General features: G+C 54.9%; 1 protein-coding gene across 1 annotated transcript; it reads right to left on the bottom strand.

Moving 5' to 3' along the window:
- Positions 1-1,206: 1,206 nt before the first annotated feature.
- VWA1 (von Willebrand factor A domain containing 1) lies at positions 1,207-16,095 on the bottom strand. The gene is made up of 6 exons (XM_080563714.1): positions 15,508-16,095; positions 9,363-9,926; positions 5,754-6,032; positions 4,707-4,979; positions 4,168-4,437; positions 1,207-3,500 (listed from the first exon to the last, which is right to left on the bottom strand). Exons 1-6 carry the CDS (start codon positions 15,578-15,580, stop codon positions 3,460-3,462), a joined length of 1,500 nt encoding a protein of 499 aa, XP_080419840.1. The 5' UTR covers positions 15,581-16,095; the 3' UTR covers positions 1,207-3,459.
- Between the last annotated feature and the right edge of the window lie 3,047 nt (positions 16,096-19,142).

Genomic DNA, 19,142 nt, shown 5'->3' with positions numbered 1-19,142 from the left:
CTCCCTGGGCAACCCGTCCCAATGCCTGACCGCTCTTTCTGAGAAGAAATGTCTCCCAATTTCCAACCTGAACCTCCCCTGGCACAACTCGAGGCCATTCCCTCCAGTCCTATCACTGGTTATCTACAAGAAGAGCCAGCCCACAGCTCCCCACACCTTCCTTTCAGGCAGCTGTAGAGAGCAATGAGGTTTCCCCTGAGCCTCCTCTTCTCCAGACTAAAAGCTGCCCCTTCCACCACGAGCCCGCCAGAACAAGGAGTTGTGGCCAGGCAGCCAGGGCTTGCAGCCGGTGTGTGCCTACCGACCAGGACTGAAGTCAGCATCCATCAAACTCCACCAGCACTGCAAACACACCCACCTGGGTTCTCTAGAAATAACAAATCCGTGATGGAGATGACATTAATCGGTCCCGGGAGACACCTTGTTGCTGAAGGTGGCCCTTTCTTTTCAATGTAGCAGACTGCTTTATTCATTTGTCCTTCTCCTGAACCAGGAAAAAGAATCCCTGTGCTTGTGGCTGATACAGAGGCGTACCTCACTTTGCAGAAACTAATCCTAATCAAATTGTTTGTAATGTTTGTAATGAACATGAGAGGAAGAGAAAATGGGGGGAAGAGGAAAAAGCAAGGAAAGTAACTGTAAAAATCTGAAACGTATAAAGCTCACATGTAAAATCCTGAAGTCTGAGATAGTGTGAAACGCAGAATACAGCCTAGATCATCTTCAGCCTCAACCGTTTGTGTTCTCATCCCAGAGAAGTGTTCAGGTGTCATACCCACTGTACCAGTACAGAGAAGATGCTTAAATAGCCCTAGAAATTACTAGGCTTTAGTTAAAAAATATAAAATAATGTAACTTACCTGCCCTGCTTGGAATTTTCACGCTCATGAGTACTACTTGTTCAGACAAGATTTAAGGGACATTTATTTTTTGGCTTCTTGTAAAGGAATTTTTATTCACTGAAGCTGAAACATAATTGAGACTGACATATTTCTGCCTACATATTTCTGACATTTTTTTTGGCAGGGGTGGGGATGAAGTTCCGTGTAAACCAGACTATGAAGTCATGGGTGGAATGCTTGTTTTTAAGTCATTTAAAATTGAGATGAATACCAGCTTTTGAACCCATACCTCTCCTTTGAACAAAAGCTACACTTAACCAATTTGTCCTTACTGCCATCAAGAACGAAGGAATCATTCAATAGCTCTTGTATTTTATATTTAATTGACTGTCTTCAAAAGGGTGCGTTACAATTGGGGGAATCTGAATGTATTAGTAAGCTATGCAGGAGTTGTGCAAAATTAAACAATCTCTGTCCTACAGCAAGATTGAACAAGATACCTTATTGCGTGAGAGTTTCCAGAGGCTTTATCCTTCCCTCAGCACAGAGTCTCCATTAAGATTAATCAGTCACAAATACACATTCCAAAGGAAAACACAAATCATAAGAAATCTTCGTATCGAGTTAATGAATGACTCATCTCCCTCCCATCCCTTCCTCCTGTGCAAGGAGACAGCCCAAGGCAAATGTTCCATAAACCTGGACGTGACGAGTTCGGAGCTCAGTGACAAAGTTCCCCTCAGCTCCAAAAGGAACTCATTTTAAGGAATCCATAAGCAGAGCTACGGAGGGTTTGCAGGTTGGAATGACAGTGCATGGAGGCTTTCCAAGCACGGCTTTAAAAAAAGTGTTCTGTGTGTCAAACAAATAAGCAATAAATTTAAAATATTGCAAGCATTACCAAGGGAAGGTGTTCCCACTGGTGCTGGTTTTGGTTACCAGAAGAGTAGCTATATTTCTTTATAGCCATAAACCCCAAATTTTGGAACTGTGCTTCTCAAATGGCTTTATCACTAGCTACTAAAATTGTCTTTTTTTTTTTTTTCTTTCTTCCAGCTCCCCTTTCTGAAGAGTAGCTTAGTGACAGCCAATTCAAGCGTGGGGCTTGAAAAAAAAAAAAAAAGGGAAAGAATCAGATTCATTCTTCTCCCATAAAAACCTGAATTCTAAATGTAGCTAAAGCTTAGCACCGAGTAGGAGCCCAGGACAAGACAATTTAAAGATGTTTTAGGAGTCTTCAGAGCACAGAGGACAGAGCCCGGAATGATAGTGCTGGAGACTTACAGCCTCTAATTAGCCATAGAACAGGCTAATTAATCTCAATATAGCTGCTCTGATGGCAAGACTCATACCTAACTTGATGCGACTGATTGCAGGTATGCCACAGTAATTCAGTGGTCACAATCCAGGCAGTAGCACCCTGTTGTGTTGTTTGGAGGTGCGTGTTTGATTGAGAAACCAAAATAACTGCTTTAGATGGCCTTACAGCCTGGCCTTTCTGGACTCACTGCTGCTCCTTGAGCTCAGCTGAGGGCTGAAAGCTTTGGATTAGAGTTGCCTGCCGGGGAAGCAAATTCCCAAGTTTTCTGAGTTTTATGCTCTCTCAGACTGTTATCAGATCCCAAGGCAAATGACTCGGGAACTGAATCCTTCAAAGTCCAGCTGGGATCTGTAAGTTACTGCAGCAGACGAACTTAGCACCAGTGCCAGTGTTGATGAGACTCAAGAATTCAGCAGGCAGACGTGAACAAACTTTTCTCCTAGAGCACTCATCGACAATACTTGTCAGCCCTGGCCTGGCATGGTCCTGTTGTTCCATTCCTCAGAGTTCACCGACCAAGCTCTGCCACAAACCAAAAAACTGGGAAAACTAGATTATTCTTGCACTTTGTGGAAGGCAGGTCTTTTATAAAGCATTTCCATGTCCTGGCCACAGACCAAGTGGGTTAATAACCTCTTTTCTTCCTCTTCTCAGATATCCTGGTGGCTTTGACCAGGTCTTCTCTGTGTACTGTACATTCTCTGTACATGTTATTCTTTCTCCTAGTGCTTTTACCTTCCATCCCTGAGATGCTATACTTCTGGGATGCCTAATTTGCAATACCTATTGAACACACCGGATGAGTTGGAGGAAAGCTGCTCTTTGCCAATATCAATGGCTATTGACAGTTTGTAATCTCTCTCTGAGTGCAGGTGCCCAGAATAAAAGGCCAGTGCAGTAAACAGCTGTGTCTTGAACATGCTCATAGGCTGCAAAAATACAACTGTATCAATTTAATAAATAGAGAATGGGAAATAAGCAAGCAATAGTGAGGATTCATCGGGTTGCTTTTGTTTGTTGTTTGTCAGGCATGTTTTTGTACAAGAGAGGGTACAGATTTGGCATCTAGCAGTTGGATTGTTGGTTCCATTCAGCCAAACCAGATCTTTAAGCTTTGCAAGAACTTGACGTAGGACAGCCCTTCGAGGTGACAACCAGGACAGCTCAGCTGACAGTGCAGGCTGGGAAACGATCCGTGAGCTTTCTGGCTTCCTCTGCAGACCCCTCCATTTTATCCAAGTCTTTGTCCAAGCGAGATCCTTTGCTCTGCGGGGGATCAGTTCACTCTCAGGTCTGTCATGCTCTCTGTCTGTGCCTATATCCTTGGGCTTCTGTAGCTGGGAAGAACACAAAAAGCACAACGTCAGCCTCATCTACCCATTCTCCAAATCAGAATAAGTCAGAGACCAGATGACCCTGTGGTCACCATCACCACTGCTCTGACCTCTTATTGGGAAAAAAGATGTGCTTCTGCCCTGGCAGACAGCTGCTTCTTAGCTCCTACTTCAGCCTCTTGAAAATCCTTTTGCGTTTCATCATAGTTAAGTGGCTTCTGGGTAGTGGAAGGAGGAAGGCAGATGCCTTGTGCCTAAGTGGCTCTGTTTAGTAGATAGCTTGTCCCTACTGTGTTGAAAAGTGAAGGGCAGCCAAGAGTTCAAAAGCCTAAAACTGCACTTCAGTGCCCATGCCAGCTTTTAGCTGTGTCCTCCCTGCCTCTGTCATTCCAAACCACCACGGAGTCCCCTGCACGCTTTTCCTCCTGCCTGCAAACACAAAGCCACTAGGAGGAGTATTGCTCTTAGAAAAAGGGGAAAAAGCCTAGCTTTGGGCAACACCCTCGGGGGTGGTAGCTGTGAAGAAGCCTTGTTGACAAGCTGGCTGATGAGCACAGGGCATTTCAGCCACGAGTGCTCCTCTGTGCTGGATCTCCACCACCCGAGTCCCCTTCGGGACGCTTTCCCCTGGTGAAAGGGCCCCAGGATCCTCCCTCGCACCCCGACTCACCCGGCTGCATGCGCACCATGCGGCACAGCCCCTTGCCCGGCTGGTTTTTGTACATGGGCTTCACGCACACTTTGTTGGTGGTGCCCGAAGGCAGGTCGGTGAGGAGCACGCTGTGGATCTGCGGCGACACGCTGATGAGGGACGAAGGGCCCGTTTGCCGCCGGCACCTGACTCGGTAACCCAGGACCTTCCCGTCAGCGGCGTCCCAGGAGGCTTTCAGGGTGTTGGAGCCCATGTCTTCGAAGCGAAGGTGCCTCACTTTGGAGCCCTCTGCAAAAAGAAGCTCCATGTTATTGCGTGACATTTGTACGGAGCAGTCCTCGCTGCTTGGCTCCCTGTTGCTCCTGAGGGGACACAGGAGAAGGGGCGGCCAGCCAGCCTGGGCTTTCTCATCACTCTACATCTCCACACTGGAGAACCTCAGCCCAGTCAGTCCTTTACTTGTGGTACCAGCACAAAATCCTTCTGTTGGCACCGTCAGGTACTTGCTGGCCCCCTCCCACCCGCCTCCCTTTCAGCAGCGAGCGCTGCTCACTCACCTTCCTGAGTGCATGCTTTAGCTGACAGGGATTTCTCCTTTCCTGACCTGTAGATCGCAGTCACCGTCACCAGGTAGGTGGTGTTGGGGGCCAGGTTCTCCACCACAGTGCTGTTTTGCTTGCCATCCACCTCCAGCAGCTGCGCCGAGTCCCCGGGGAGCGGCCCGTACAGGATCTGGTAGGCGGCCACGCTGTCCGGTGTAGGAGCCCAGCTGACCTGGAAGCTGTGCGGGCTGGACTCCGAGATGAGAACCTGAGCAGGAGTGATTTCCTCTGAAAGCAGAGCAAAAAGACGGGAATGAGTACGTAACTCATGGCATCGGGGTGCTCTCAGAGGAGCGTAATTGACTTGCAGCATGTTTTGCTTCCAGGAGGTGGAAGAACTACCCAGCAAGTGGATGTTTGGAGTCAGCCAGGTCAGCACACGCCAGCTCAGCTCTAAGGGAATGGTTTCTCCAGCTGTGCAGCGTAGAGAGGGCACAACTACACAGCTCAAACTGCTCTTGCATGCAGGAAATGAGTATGTGATGCAAGTCCATCTTGACTTTGTCACCCCGCTCAGATTTTCAGCGTGCCGCTTTTTAAGATGTTGCTATAAATCTGAGTCAAAATCAGGTGCTGCCCCAAGCCTTCCCTCTCACGCAGGGATGCCGCAGCAGTGGTCACCCCAGCCTGGAGAAGCTCCTGTTTCCAGAGCACTGCCCTCCCCTAGCTGTGCCTGCAGCTCCTGCCTTCCTCCCCCAGGACAAGGGGCTCTGCTTTCTTCCAAATCCACAGATTTTAAGGTCGGAAGGGCATCTCCTGGCCATCACATCTTATCGCCTGTTCTGAGCAGGGCAGAACATCTCTCTAAGGAAAGAGTGAGCTGAGTGCCAGCAAAAAGACGCCTTCTCCTCGGTCTGGTGTGGCCAGGCTCCAACCTTCTGCCTCCCCCAGCCAGACCAGGAGGCTGCGGGATGCAGACCAGGGGCTGTCCTGCTGGCTTTACATCCGTGAGGCTCGGCACAGCAGAGCCTCCCACCTTGGTCATGACTGAGCGCATTTTACCTGCCAGGGTGGTGACCCTTGTTGTCTGGGGAGGGAAGTAGTGGACGTTGGATTCAGGAACAAGTGCCACCTCGTAAGTGGTTTCTGGTGCGAGGTTGCTCAGTGTGAAGCTGGTGTGAGCCCCAGACAGTTGCGTTGTCCTCTTGCCTGCCAGATTGTTTGTCGGGGCGTACTCCAGGGTGTAGTAGCCAGTTTCTTGGGAGAGGAGTTTGGGCCACATCAGACGGAAGCTGCTTGAGGTGATATCCACTGCGTGGAGCCGATTTGCTTGGATAACCTCTGGGAGAGAAGGAGAAGCAAGAAATCAGCAGTGGCATTTATATACAGAATACGGCACACCAAAAATACAGGTCCTTTGGACAGGAGATGGGGCCCACAGGGACACCGGATGACAGCAGAGTCACCAAGACTCTGAAAGGTTCAGGAGCACAAACCCAAATCCTCGAAGCCAAGCACAAAGCTTCAAAACCAGAAAGCAAATGGAAACCGAGGTGGCAACGCTTGGATTTTCACCCCACTCCTACCCCTTGGACAAGGTCTTTTTGCTGAACGGAGCCCCTCCTACTGAACCCAAACCCCCAAATCTCATCATGTAATGACCCCACAGCCAGGAGGAAGGGGCAGCAGCCTGGGACCATCCAGCACTTGCTGAGTTCATCCCAGCTGTAGTTTCTCCCCGCGGCGTCTCACAGAGCTCTGTTGTTCCGTGACATTCAGCGGTCAGAGGCGCTCTTGTGCTCGCCCCTCTCCGCCCCTGCACGCAGGCGTCTCTCCGAGGCCGGCGATACCTTTGTGCTCTGGACCCCCTGTGCCAGGCGTGGGCAGCTCTGCCGGAGCCCCACGCTTCTCCCAGACCCCTCTGGCACCCGACCCTTCAGCCACGCTCGGTGTCCTGAGCCCAACCTGTGCAGAATCCCCCTGCTCCCTGCCCAGGGCGGGCAGGAACACCCAGGACTTTGCGTCTAGCTCTGGGGAAGTGGCACAGGGAGGCAGAAAGCAGCTCGATTTTTAAAAGCAACTTGAGCCTTTAAGACGTGCATTTGCTCTGCGCAGTCTCACTCCTGAAACCTTCTTAAGGCACCCTCCAGCTCCAGCCCAAACACTTCGCAGAGTAACGCAGGTAGCCCTCACCGGCTGCCCATCACATGGGGGCACAAAAATCTGCCCCAGATCTGCAAGGGAACAGTGGGCAGCCACTGTCCAGGCTGGGATAAGACCAGCTCTCCTCCTCGGAGCTGCTGGCATCCCCACCAAGCTCCCCGCACCGAGCAAAGCAGCCTCATTTTTTTCCTCTGAGCTGTTGCTTGGCTCTGGGGGAGGCAGGAGCGCTCCCCTCCGCTGTGCCCCTGCCAGCAGCAGCGGGAGGAGGCAGCACCACGGACCTGGGGCTCCGCAGCCTCCTGTGAGCCCCACGACTGCCAGGGGCCAAGCCACGGAGGAACTGGGAACAGAGGAAAGGTCCCAGTGCCAAAAACCTTGCCAAAAGCTGCAGGAATGGAAATGAATGAGCTTGGAGGCAGGGCGCAGGGATGCTGCGAATAAATCAGGAGGATTAAAGTGATGGGGTGCAGCACCTGAGGGACGTGCTGCAGGCAGCCTCTTGCTGCCAGATTACAGATGCCCTGACCATTAAAGAGGGCCATCAACCCCAGGAAACAGATGCCCGTGGTTTCCTTCTCAGCCCCTCCACGTTGCTGGGAAGAAGCAGTGTGTTATCCTTTGGTGTTGGACCCAGGCAGTGCCCTCCTAGGAGCGCTCGGGGACAGCTTGGACCCACTTGCCTCCCACCCGTGGTGACTCACGCAGGATGAGCGTGGACACAGAAGCACCGCTCCGCGGCCGCGAGCTTGCTGGCATCCCATGAATGCTGGCAGGTCAAGATTAGACTTGCTGGAACGCTGCTGCTTTTATGGTGTGTGCAAGGAACACAGTCAGGCAGCAGATGAACCCCTTCTGCCCTGGATCCACGATCCCCTCTGCAGAACTTCAGCTGGGCCTTGGGACAAACCACCTCTGCTTCGTGTTTTATTTCCCTGCTTTGATATGGAAGGGGTGATACGTTTCAGACCAGAAATCTGCACGGGAAGCGGCTGATGTCTTGGGGCTGCTGGGCAGGTGGGCTCCTGCAGGACTGGGCTCAGAAGACGGTGCCAGAGGATGAAACGAGCCAGCGGTTGTCGGCTCTGCTGGCTGAGAGAAGAGCAAGTGGATGCTAGCACAGAACCTGATGTTATCCCAAAGGAACGCCTTGCTTTCACAATATACACAGGTCCAGAAGCAGGACGGGTGGTGATGAAGGCTGCCTCCTCCAGGAAGGGGCAAGCCATGTGTGGTTTTATTAAGGCTAACTCAGGTGATGTTACTAATGCCTGAAAGCCCCAGCCCCTGGATTCACTTGGGAATTTCACCTTCCATGAAAATCCCACACTACTAGGTTTTAGTCCTGGTGGATGCAAAGAATGTTGCCCTGGGGCACAGAAAAGTATTTATTAGCTTTGCAGATCTTACGATCTTCAAGACAATCTTGTGCTGCAGTGATACGCAGTGGATTCCTCCTTTAATGATGCTGTTTTATACCATCGGGATTTGGGATGCACGAGAAACTGAAACAGACATTTGAAAGGAAACATCTGGGGGTTTGTGTGGTAGAGCAGAAGGACTGCTGGTACTGCCCCATGCTCCTATGGGACAGTGGAAGGGAATGTGGTCCCTGGGCGTGATTTGCTAAATGGCACGGGCTGGAAATGGGAAGAAATTGCGACAGAGGGAGGGTTCTGCAGAAAGGGTTACTTGGACACGCCACAGCCAGCTCTGACGGACTCACACAGCAGAAGCCAAGAGGGGAATTAAAACAGGATCTCCAGCGGGGAAGAGAGCCTCCATAAAATGAATGGAAAGTCTGCAAAGTCCTAGTAACCCGCTCAGCTTTCCAAACAAACCCGGAGGCATCTGGGAGGCCGAGGCAGAGCCCCTGCTTTGCCATCACAGCCGCTCCCACCGCGAGGGCACTCGAGCTGCGCGGAGGACACGCATCACGCAGCGCAGCGTGCGGCATTCCTGCTGGCTCATCTCTTGGCCCAGGTCCTGGCTTTGGGTCTCCTTAGACCATTCCCCAGCTGCTTTAAAACACGGGGCTGCTGAAAAAGCAGCTCTGCTGCCTGATCTTGCTCTCTGCACAGCCACAGCCATGCTAGCAGCGGAGAGCAGCTGCCCTGCTGAGCCCAGCAAGCTGGGCTGGGAGTTTCTGCGCTGGTCTGTACATCTGGCAGATGCAGAACACGTTACAACAGGGGATTTATGGAGCAAAAACATTCCTGTGCTACAGTCGTAATGCTGATAGCAACAACCATCATCCCTAATTGCTGGTGGTGAGGGAGCAGCGACTGCCAGCCTCTTGCAGGCAGGGGCTGGGTGCCTCGCTGCGTGCCAGCACCGTGCCTGCACACGAGGGTGCGGGCAGGGCCAAACCCTCCCCAGGCACACAGCTTCCATTTGGGGCGTGCAGTGCATAAACCTGCTGCTGCGGATCAGGAGTGCTGGTTTGGGGAGCTCTCACACTGCCTGCGCCTGCTGCAGACTCCCAGAGACCACAGCCCAGCCCCGCCGTACCTAGCATGGCGTCCCGAAGCTCCTTCGTGATGATGGGCAGGTCGTCCACGTCCACAAAGTGCAGGTGCTTCTCGGGAGGCTGGCTGGCAGCAGCAGAGAGCTCCAGGTAATTCCCCCGCCCGGTGCTGACGATGAACACCGTCACCCCCATGTCCTTCAGGAGCTGCATGGGTTCGGAGATGTCATCGGTGGAGAAACCATCCGTCACCCAAACCAGAACCTTGGGCACGTCCGGCCGGGCACCGGCCTCGTTGCTGAAGAACTTCTCCTTGGCGTAGGAGAGCGCTTGGCCCGTGTTGGTGTCGCCCATGAGCTGCTGGGTGTCGCGGATGGCTTGCTGCACCGCCCCACGCGACTGGTACCGGTCGAAGGGGAACTCCATGGTGGGGGTGGTGCTGATGTGGATGATGCTGGTCTGCACGTCGTTGGGGCCAAAGGCGAAAGGCCGCACGAGGTCCCACATGAATTCCTTCACCTTGGAAAACTCGTAGTAGGAGACGCTGCCAGAGCTGTCCAGCAAGAAGAGGATGTCTCCCTCCGAGTTGGAGATGGAGGGCTGGGCACCTGGCAAGGGAAGAGAAAGGGGGTGTTATTTTTTTTTGTTGTTCTCACATCTAGCGAAACCCCTCACCCCATCTCCTGGGTGGCTTTGCTTGGACTCATCTCTCTGACCACAGCTGGGCTTTGCCGAAGCCTTTGAGACGCACTGAAGCATTACTCATGGGTTCACCTGTGGCCATTCACAAACCAAGTTCTCTCAGCACCTTTTGTTTTAAAGTACGTTACCAAAAAAAGCTGTTGGGAACAGAAAACTGGCTCCCGAGTCCTCTGAGATCCAAAAACCTGCATTCGCCCTGGATCGATCGTGGTTCAGAGGTAAGGCTGAAGATGCACCGAGCTGTGGCGGTGCTCTCCAGGAGCAGGGAGAGGAGCATTGGCTCCCCGCTCTCCAGGCTTCGTTGCCAAGTTTGTTTTAAAGTCCTATTTAGAGGCAGGAAATCAAGCACAGGAGCCAGGGTAGAGCCAAAAGCAAACCCACGAGCCCAGCGCCTGCAAAAAAAAAAACCACGCTTCTAAGCTCTGAGCTGCTCCTGCCGGCGCTGACACCTCTCGTTACTCAGCACAGGCTGCTCTCGAGCACTTTGTGCTCCGAGCTGGATGCGGCCACGTTCCTGGAGCTGGGACCATTCCCGACACCAGCCAACAGCTCACCCCTGCCCCGTGCCAGGGATCCCCGCGGTCGGCCAGGGCTGTGGGTGAAGGTGCAGCACCCCCGGGGAAGGAGCTGGTCCCAAGGAGGAGAGCGTCTGCCGAGGTCGTGGGCCTGCATCTCCCAGCTTAGGGCCACGGCAGCGTCTGGAAGCAAAGTGAGCCATATTTGGAAACGAAAGAAGCGATAAAGAAAGTTAATGAGAAAAACTGCTGGCTCTGCTCTCCCAAGAGAGACGGCCGGTTCTCCGAACTGGCTGCGGCTCGGTTCAAAGGCTGTGGTCCACACAGGCCTGGCAGAAAAATCCCTGATTCAAGCCAATGTTGGCAGGATGGGGCTCTCCCTCCTCCCCACATCATTCGTGCCGCATCTTCCCTCGCCCCTCCGAACACACCTGCCTGCCCTCCCCTGCTGCACCCCTACGCCAGGGTCTCTGGAAGGTGGCTGGGAAGGGGCTGCACACCCCCCTTGGTGCAGAAGGGTGCCCCACGGTAAGAAGAGAAAGCTATGAGGGTGTGGCCCTCTCCGTCTGACCCATTTTCTTACCATTTCAATTAAAACCCCGTGTGGAAGCACGGACACATAGAGGACTCCTTCCACTCTTGGAGCCTTAGAGAATTACAGCAGCTGGAATATCAGTAACGAATCTGGAATCCTTTTAAGCGCCACCCTGCTTTCTGATGGCTTTCGAGGCACAAGAAGGGAGAAAAAGCCTTGGACCGGTGACGTCTGGCAGCCCGTTTGGGCTCCTCCATCCGGGAAGGGACGGGGAACGCGGGGTGGCCGAGCGATGCAGGCTCCGGGCACAATGGCTGGGCGCTGGAGCCACGCGCGGGAGCCAAAACCACAGGGCAGCAGAGAGCTGGATGGAAAGGCTCCCGTAAAATTAATTGCTCCGAGGAGACGGCTCGTGCAAACAGCTCTGCCCCTGCAGAGAGACACGCCAAGGCAGGCCCAGAGACAGCCGCGAGGAGCCGGGGTGCCGAGCCCCTCCAGGGGAGCGCGCCAAGGAGCCGCCACGAGACGGCAAACCCAGGGCAGGGGGAAAAGAGAGGGCAGAGAAGCGGCTCAGGACTGAGCCACGGGGGGCTCGATCCTCTTGGCCCAGACTTCTCGTGGACGTGCCGCCTACAGATGTGCAGCCGGGACGCGGGGGCCCCTTGCTGCTACGGAGAGCGGGGCAAGCCCAGGAAGGGGTCCCTCAGCTCGCCCCTGCGTGAGGGGCTGGCTGCGAGCGCAGACCCATACCAGAGCCATGACGAAACAAGGGGAGGAATCAGGTGGAGCCTCCAGAAATGGAGAGACCGTCGAAGTTACTTGGAGGTGACTAAGCGGGAGATGCCAGGAGGAGGCAGAAGTGGATGGCGGCCAGCTCTGCGTGACCCAGCACGGCTCAGCCCCGTGCTGCGGGCACACGCCCAGCAGCCCGGCACTCGGAGCGGAGCAGAAAATAAAAGCGAGGGCCAGCCAGCTTTCCCTCCGGCCCACGGCGAGCAGCGATGTGTGTGTGTCACATCACCTGGGGGCTCCAGGTCCCTGCCATGGGCTCCTCCAGCTCCTGCCTCCCCAGGGCAGCAGCGGCTCTGCTCCGAGCTTCTGGCTGCACGAAGCCCAGGCACGTAGCCACGGCCCTCTGCTTCCCCCTCCGCTGGAAGAGGTACAAGCCACTGACTTGGCTGGCAAGACGCAGCGAGAAATATTGGCAAGGCGATTGCCTCTTCCCAGCAAGAAATCTTCTGTCCCCGTTTCTCCCCTCTGCTCCCCGCTACTCCGAGCGGGGCCGTTTGTTTCCTGAGTGTTGCAACAAGCAGCTGTGAAGGCGGCTGGCCCTGGCAGGGCAGCGATCGGTGGCCAAAGGACATCGCTCACCAGTGGAAAACAAGGTCACGTGCAGCAGCACATGCGAGGGGAGCTAGGGATGCACCCCTCGGTGTGCCAGAGTGACCCCCAGAGGGGGGCACACGGGGGTGACAAAGCCCACGAAGCACCTGCTAAGGGAGGAGAATCCCGACGGAGAGCCAAGAGCCAAGCTGCTGTCAAATGGCACTCGAGCGTGCCCTGCAGCTGCGGGGCGCTGGGAGAGGCAGGTGTAATTCGGCATCCTGCGCACGCCGGTCTGCCCCGTCGGGGCTGGAAATAGCTGCGTGGGTTAGGAAGCTGCGCAGGGAGAGCTGCAGCTTGACACCGCCGGGTCCCGCCGGGGGGGTGGGGGGTGGAAAGCATGGGTTGGCAGCAAATGGTTACCAAAGGCGAGTTGTGCGGGTGGGCAGGGTGGTATTTTGGGAGCCGTCTGTGCGGATGGGCTGCGATCAGGCCAACACCATCACAGCCATTTCAGCCCTGAATAAGGCGGAAAGAAATTCCTCCCCGACGGACTTGGTCAGTAGAAAGGATCCCCCCAAAACTCTAGACAAATTCTCACTGCAGGGATGCGGTGAAGTGCCTGGGCACAGCTCCGTCGGTCCCTTCGGGTCTCGCCTTTCAGTTCCCTCGTCCTCCTTGTTGTTCTTTGTCCTCCCTCCAACACAAACATCTCCCCCGTGCCAGAGGTGGGGCGGCGGGGATTTGTCACCAGCAAATCCCTGCCTTACGCAAGCAGCTGCTGTTTTCGAGCCGTCTCCTTGCTTTTCAGCAAAAGAGCATCGGCTGCTTGGCTGGACACCAAAGGGAGATTCCCCACTTTTGTGGGGTTTGGGGATAGGGGACACCCACTGGAACCTCCCCGCCTCCTGCACCATCAGCCTGTGCTCTGAGGAACAAGGAATAACGCCAGGGCCCGTGCTACCCCTGCTGCCCAGCACAGGAGAAGCTTAGGGAACAGCAGAGAAAGCCTGGCAGCATCCTTTTGTCACCCTCCAGCCGGCACCCGGTCGATCGGCAGGGACCAGCCGTGCAAAGGAGGGTTTTGAAGGGGTCGATAAGGAAGCAAAATGTCTCCGTGGAGTCCCGGTGCTGCCTATTTAAATGTTTGGCTTTTCCAGGAGGAAGACAGCCAGACTTGTGCGTCCTGCACCGAGACGCTGACAGGAGACATCCGCTCCAAGAGCTCCCCGCGCCCTCAGCTGGGACCTGCAGGCACGCCACGTGCCTGATCTGCGTGGGACTCGCAATGCGCAGAGCAAAAAGGGCTCGACAGCCAAAAAAGATCGCGTCCTGTCTCGGTTAACTGAGTTTTAAATTCCTCGTTTGTCTTCCCTTCTTACTATTTGGCCACGCAAAGCGACAACATCTCTCAGCAAGCGGAGCCGAGCGCGGAGGCCGAAGAGCACGGCCCGTGCCTCGCCGTGGGAGGAGCGCTGGGGAGCGGTGTCCGTGGGTCTTTCCGTCCCCAAAATGTAACACTGGCTGCTTTGCGACCCGTTTCTGCACTTTGTAGAAGTGCCCAACTCTTTTCTGCCAGGTGCCAGTGGCTGCACGTGGCAGAGAGGGATGCTGGCGTCTTGTTCTGCTGGTGCAAGTCCAGGGCGGCCAGGTGACGGCAGCCCGCGTTTCGCTTACCCAAACCTAAACTACCGGCCGGGGGGACTTCACACCGCTCTGAATCTGGACCCAGAGAGGCAAGTGGTGGAGCTGGCCATGCATTGCTCTGCCTTGCTGCGCTCAGTAGCCATCACCCTACAAAAGCCAGCCATCCTGACCGCGTAGCACCGCTGGCCACCCAGCACCGCCCTCTCTTTGTCCCCTGCAGCTAACAAAGCCACCAAGACCCCAGGAAACAGAGTTAGGGCCGTGCATCCTCGTGGCTCCAATGGTTTCCCTCCTCGCAAGATGAGGCACACCACAGCAGCTCCAGGCAAGAGCCAGGCCGTGCCCAGGAGCCCCGCCAGCCCGGCTGTTTGCCCAGGGTTGCTTTTGGGAGCAGCCCAGGAGGCCCCCAGGTGAAAGCCGCAGGGAGCGGGCACCCTGCCCACCGGCAGGTTCCTTTCCTCTACGCGCAGCCGGCAGTTTGCGAGCCAAAAGCAGCCTGTGGGTAACACATCTGGAGCAAGGCACAGCCCCTCGGGAACGTCACAGCTTGCTTTCTCACCTGCCCTGAAGGTCTGAGCGTGGTTTGTAGCCTGGGCTGGGGAGGGATGGTGGGGATGACTGCTGCCCGGGCGGACACGGAGCACTGTGAGCACGCCAGAGGCAGCAGCACGATTCCTGCACCAGCCTGCATCTCCAGACCCTAGTATGTGTCACCCATGGACAGAATCCAGTCCCTGTAACGGGATCCCAGCCACAGCCACGGGCTGGTCTGCGCACCAGGCGAGGAAACAGCCCCCAGCAGCCAGGGCTGCTCCCCGGGGCTGAGGATCTGTCCCGCAGACCAGCAGCTCACGTCTCCTTTCACACTGGATCACACTTCCCGAGCACAAACTCCAGGGAAAACCGGGTGCAGCAGCCCGGAGCAGCCCCAACCGCACCAGCGGGGCTGAGCAGCCCCTGCCCAGCACTGCCCGGGGACACGACATTCGCCTCCTGCACGTCCCCCGCCCCGCTGTCAGGTGTGTGACACCGACCCACAATCGTTTCCCTGAGCAGCAGCCAACAGAAAGCATTGTAAGGAGGAAACACCAAGATTAAGTCACAGAGACGAGGTGGAGAGCAACAGGAGGGGTACAGGATCAGTCACTGCTTTCACTTCTCTTACTCGGGGTGCCCCCTGCATGGGGACAGAGGGGTCAGGACTTGCCACACAGTTACACTGAACTCCGCCACCTTCTGATCCAGCTTCTTTGCCGCTGCTGGAAACGAGGGAGATAAGTTTTCTTTCTAACGCGGCGATTTTAGAGCAGCTCTCCCTCATTCCGTCCCGGCGCCAGCAAAGCAACCTCCACGTATAACCACCCAGGCGTATAACCACCCAGCTAAGGCAGCGGCGTAATTTGGGTTCGGTTTCCACCCAGGAGGGCCTGGGGGCAGCGGTGGGGACGCGGCTGCGCGGGCACTCACCTCTGCCAGGTGCCTCCTGCCCCGCCGCCAGCTGCAGCCAGACACCGAGCGCAAGTGCTGCCTCGGCCAACATCGCGAGGGCTGCTCCTTGGGCCAGCTACCTTAAATCCAAAAGCTCGGCTCTGGGGAGGCAGACGAAAGGCTCGACATCGGTCATATTACGTGCAAGGATCCAGCAGGTCCCGGGGTGCCGCTCGGACGCTGCTCATGCCGAGAGAACCGAACTCTCCTTTATTTTTCTGGGCTGCAGTGAGATCTCCGAGTCTTTTATTGCCCTTCTCCCCTCACCCCCGGGGCGCACACCGTGCTTGCTGCCGGGGATGGCTCGCAGGCAGCCTGCTTGCTGCTGGGCTGGGGTGCGAAATCTGCGCCTGCAGATAAACCACCGGCCCTGCGAGACACTGGCAGCGCTCCAGCTGCAAGGGGAAGAAAAAAAAAAAACAAACGGGAAAAAGAGAGAGAGAGAGAGACGCTCGGAGAAATCCAAAGCTGCTCTCTCCGCTCTGGAATGAGCTAGAAGAAGAAAAAAAAAAACACGTATATAGAGGAAAGAAAAAGTAGCAAGGCTGGAGGAGTGCGCCCTGCCCTGGGAATATTGGCTAATCCTTTGGGAGGAGGCAGGAGGAGAGCTGCCCAGGTCCTAGCGCTACCCAGTGCGTCCCAGCCCAAGGCAGCAGCTGAGAGCACGTACCAAAAACCCCCACCAGCATTTACCCTCTCGTTATTTCCCCTAGAGGAGACTCTTGCCAATGTGCAAAAGTCCTGACCAAACCTTGCTTCCCTTCTCCTGCCTGCCCAGCCACCCACACCTCTGCTGCTGGCTGCTGCAGGAGGAGGTGACGATATTCCCCTGCCCTTTTTTCCCCACTTTTGGGTCGCCCTGTTTGTCTGGATCCCCTCTGCCTGAGAGCGGGGAGTTTGTGTGGTTTAACCTGGCATCCTCGTCCCAGCCACAGCCCTGGGGGGGCTTCTGCAGTACGAAGTCCTGTGCTGCTTCTCTCTTGAATTTTTGCCACCCTGCAGGGGATAGATTTTTGCAAGGAAATAAAGAAAAAGAAAATGTTTAGCTAACTCCTATCGCCAGCAGTGGAAAAAACATATATGAATGTAGTACTTCTGGACAGATCCAAGACATTACTAGTAAGGAAAAGCTGGAAAATCACAGCTGGTTGTGAGGAGACCAATCGATCGTCATCTCCTCTAACATGGGGAGTGACCAGCCAGACAGGATAAAAAATAGCAAAGGAGGAAAGTTTAGAAGCCGGTGGGATTTCTGAAGCCAGTGAGCCATATTTCCCCCAATTTGATTTTACCTCTCCTGGGAGCTATAACAGAAAGAAAAAAAAAAAAGTGAGCAGGATTTCTGAGCCAAGGAGCTGTGCAGGACGGAAAAAATCATATCCAAACTCATCAAGCAAATGGAAAGCCTAAGAAATGAGATCCAACCGAGAAACCTCGGAGGCAGCCAGCGAAACGTCAGGGGCACTTGTTTGTGCTTCTCCTCCCAGCCCCGGTGCCGGGTACCCAGCGCCGGGTTGTATGGTGCCTCACACCCGGCGATCGTGGACTCAGGGGAAGGACTCAGCCTCAGCCACCGATTCATGCAGGCTGGAATAAGTGTTATTATTACCCCTGCTCTGATACCTACATCGTATGGCCTACAAGATCCCCTCGAAGAAGGCGCCTGGATCCTGGTGTGATGGCAGAGGTGGCCAAATGCTGGCTGCTGTGGGCCCCCGACAGGGAGCTGTGCTCGTTTAACAGAGCTCATGAGGGCAGTAGGACGTGCAGGTGCTCCACAAGGGGAGCTGTCAGGATGTAGCCTCTTTCAACAAGCAAACTTTTGGGGGAAAATTCCACAAAGCAACTCACACCGTGAATGGTGCTCCCAAACTGCCTCAACTTCCCCGTCTGCAGTCACAGAGGACAGAGCAGTAGAAATTTCGTGGGTCTGACTCCCAGTGCTCAACTATGGCTGGTGGGGACGTGGAGATGATTTCCTTTTATTACTCACTTCCCAAGGAACTCTTTGCATAGAAGGGTTGCTCATAGTTTCCTTTTCTGTCAATTTATCAATGTAAATGCCATTCGGCATCACACCCTGCAGCCTGGAGAGATTTCAGCTTTTATCTCCATAGAAGTCCCGCTAGGGTAGGAGGAAGCAGGAAAAAACAGCCTGGAAAATAATTAATCTTACACAATTTCATTTTATTTTTAAATGTTACTGTAACAGACAGATCCTGTTTCCAGTAAGGCTGGTGCATGCGCGCGCCGCTTCTTCAGCGCTGATGCACCCTGCCCTCTGAAGGCAGCGGCATCACTCCGGCTTCTTTTCTCTTTTAACGTGACCACAGCCTGGCTGCAGGTCTCAGGGGAGGCTCAGGGACAATTCGTGCTCATTAAAAACAACAAATCACCGTATTTCAATTGTGGTAGCGCAGAGCTCCCAGGAGCGCCCACGCTTTGGTGTTTCACGGGTCGATCCCTAAACGTAGGGCCAGACACTCACAGAAACCCTCAGGGCCCAGAGAGCACCACGGGGAGGCTCGGTGGTGGCCGCAGCAGCTGGGACATTCTGGGGCCATAAACAATCTGCAGCTTCTGAAGAGATGCAATATCCTCCGAGGCACATCACAGCTGGAGCAAACAGGCCTCTTGGCACACGGCCGTTCCTCAGCCCTACATAAAAGCTTTTGTTTGGAGGGGGGCTTTCTCTATATATGGGAATTTGGAAATTCCCCGCTTGGAAAGGAAGTGGAGCAGCTCCAAAGGACTGGAAGGAGGACGGGGGAAGCAGCTCCCATCAACGTGCAGGTGGGCAGCTGGTCGTGGTGCCCAGCCCGGTCACCAGCCGCCTCCACCGACCCCAGAAGTGCCACCACAACAGGATCGGGCCCCACGCTGGCGGTTCTCAGTTAACAGCGTGTCATCCTGTCTCCAAGTCAGCTCTTATTTCTGTGAAGGCTTTGGAGAGGAGCTACAAAAATAGCTAGTTCAGTCACTGAGCTCCCTGGCTGTACTTTTCTCAGGAGCTGCCCAATGACTAAAACAACTCCCCGGTGAGGTCAGGTCTCCTCGTAGGACACCTCCTTCACCCCGGAGCACACCAAAATCTCCTGGCACAAAAACGTAGTCACTGCTGGGGCAAAGTGCAGCAGCTTTTCAACCACACGCAGCTGCATTACGCTAAAGATTTGGGTTTGTGAGAAACAAACAGGACGGTCCTGCCCTAGAAGAATGCAACTGCCCCTATCGGAGCAGCGTCGGGACACTTGGAGGCCACTTCCCACCGCACATACCGAAGAGCTGACCGTGGATTTACCAGGCCCCTCTCCCGAGCCTGGTAACACCCCGCAATAAGAAATGCTGCCCCAGCAGCCGGGCCCTGTGTGGGCACTCCTGTGGTTTTTCTGCCCAGCACGGTGTCAAGCCAGGACACGGTGTCCTAGTTTTCCATCTGAGCAGCTTATTTGGAGCGAAGGAATTGGTGGAACAAGCTCACAGGTAGACAAGCACATCACGCGTAATTCAGAGAGGGGCAGCGTTCCCCAAGCAATCGCCTGCTCGTGTGAGGTACTTGGGTTCCCTGCGGCTCCTGCACGCCACACGGATCGCTCCTCGGGGTGCACGAGGCC

This window comes from Anser brachyrhynchus (assembly GCF_964034855.1).
Source record: "Anser brachyrhynchus genome assembly, chromosome: 21".
NCBI classification, from domain to species: Eukaryota; Metazoa; Chordata; class Aves; order Anseriformes; family Anatidae; genus Anser; species Anser brachyrhynchus.
The sequence above is the reverse complement of the archived record's forward strand: the minus strand, read 5'-3'. Positions and strand labels throughout refer to the sequence as shown.

Coding starts and splice junctions, on each gene's coding strand:
- VWA1 (XM_080563714.1), bottom strand. CDS start 15,580: ATGTTGGCCGAGGCAGCACTTGCGCTCGGTGTCTGGCTGCAGCTGGCG. Junction 6,033..9,362: donor GCTTCGGGACGCCATGCTAG/GTACGGCGGGGC, acceptor CTTCTCTCCCAG/AGGTTATCCAAGCAAATCGG. Junction 3,501..4,167: donor CATGGTGCGCATGCAGCCGG/GTGAGTCGGGGT, acceptor TGTTCTTCCCAG/CTACAGAAGCCCAAGGATAT.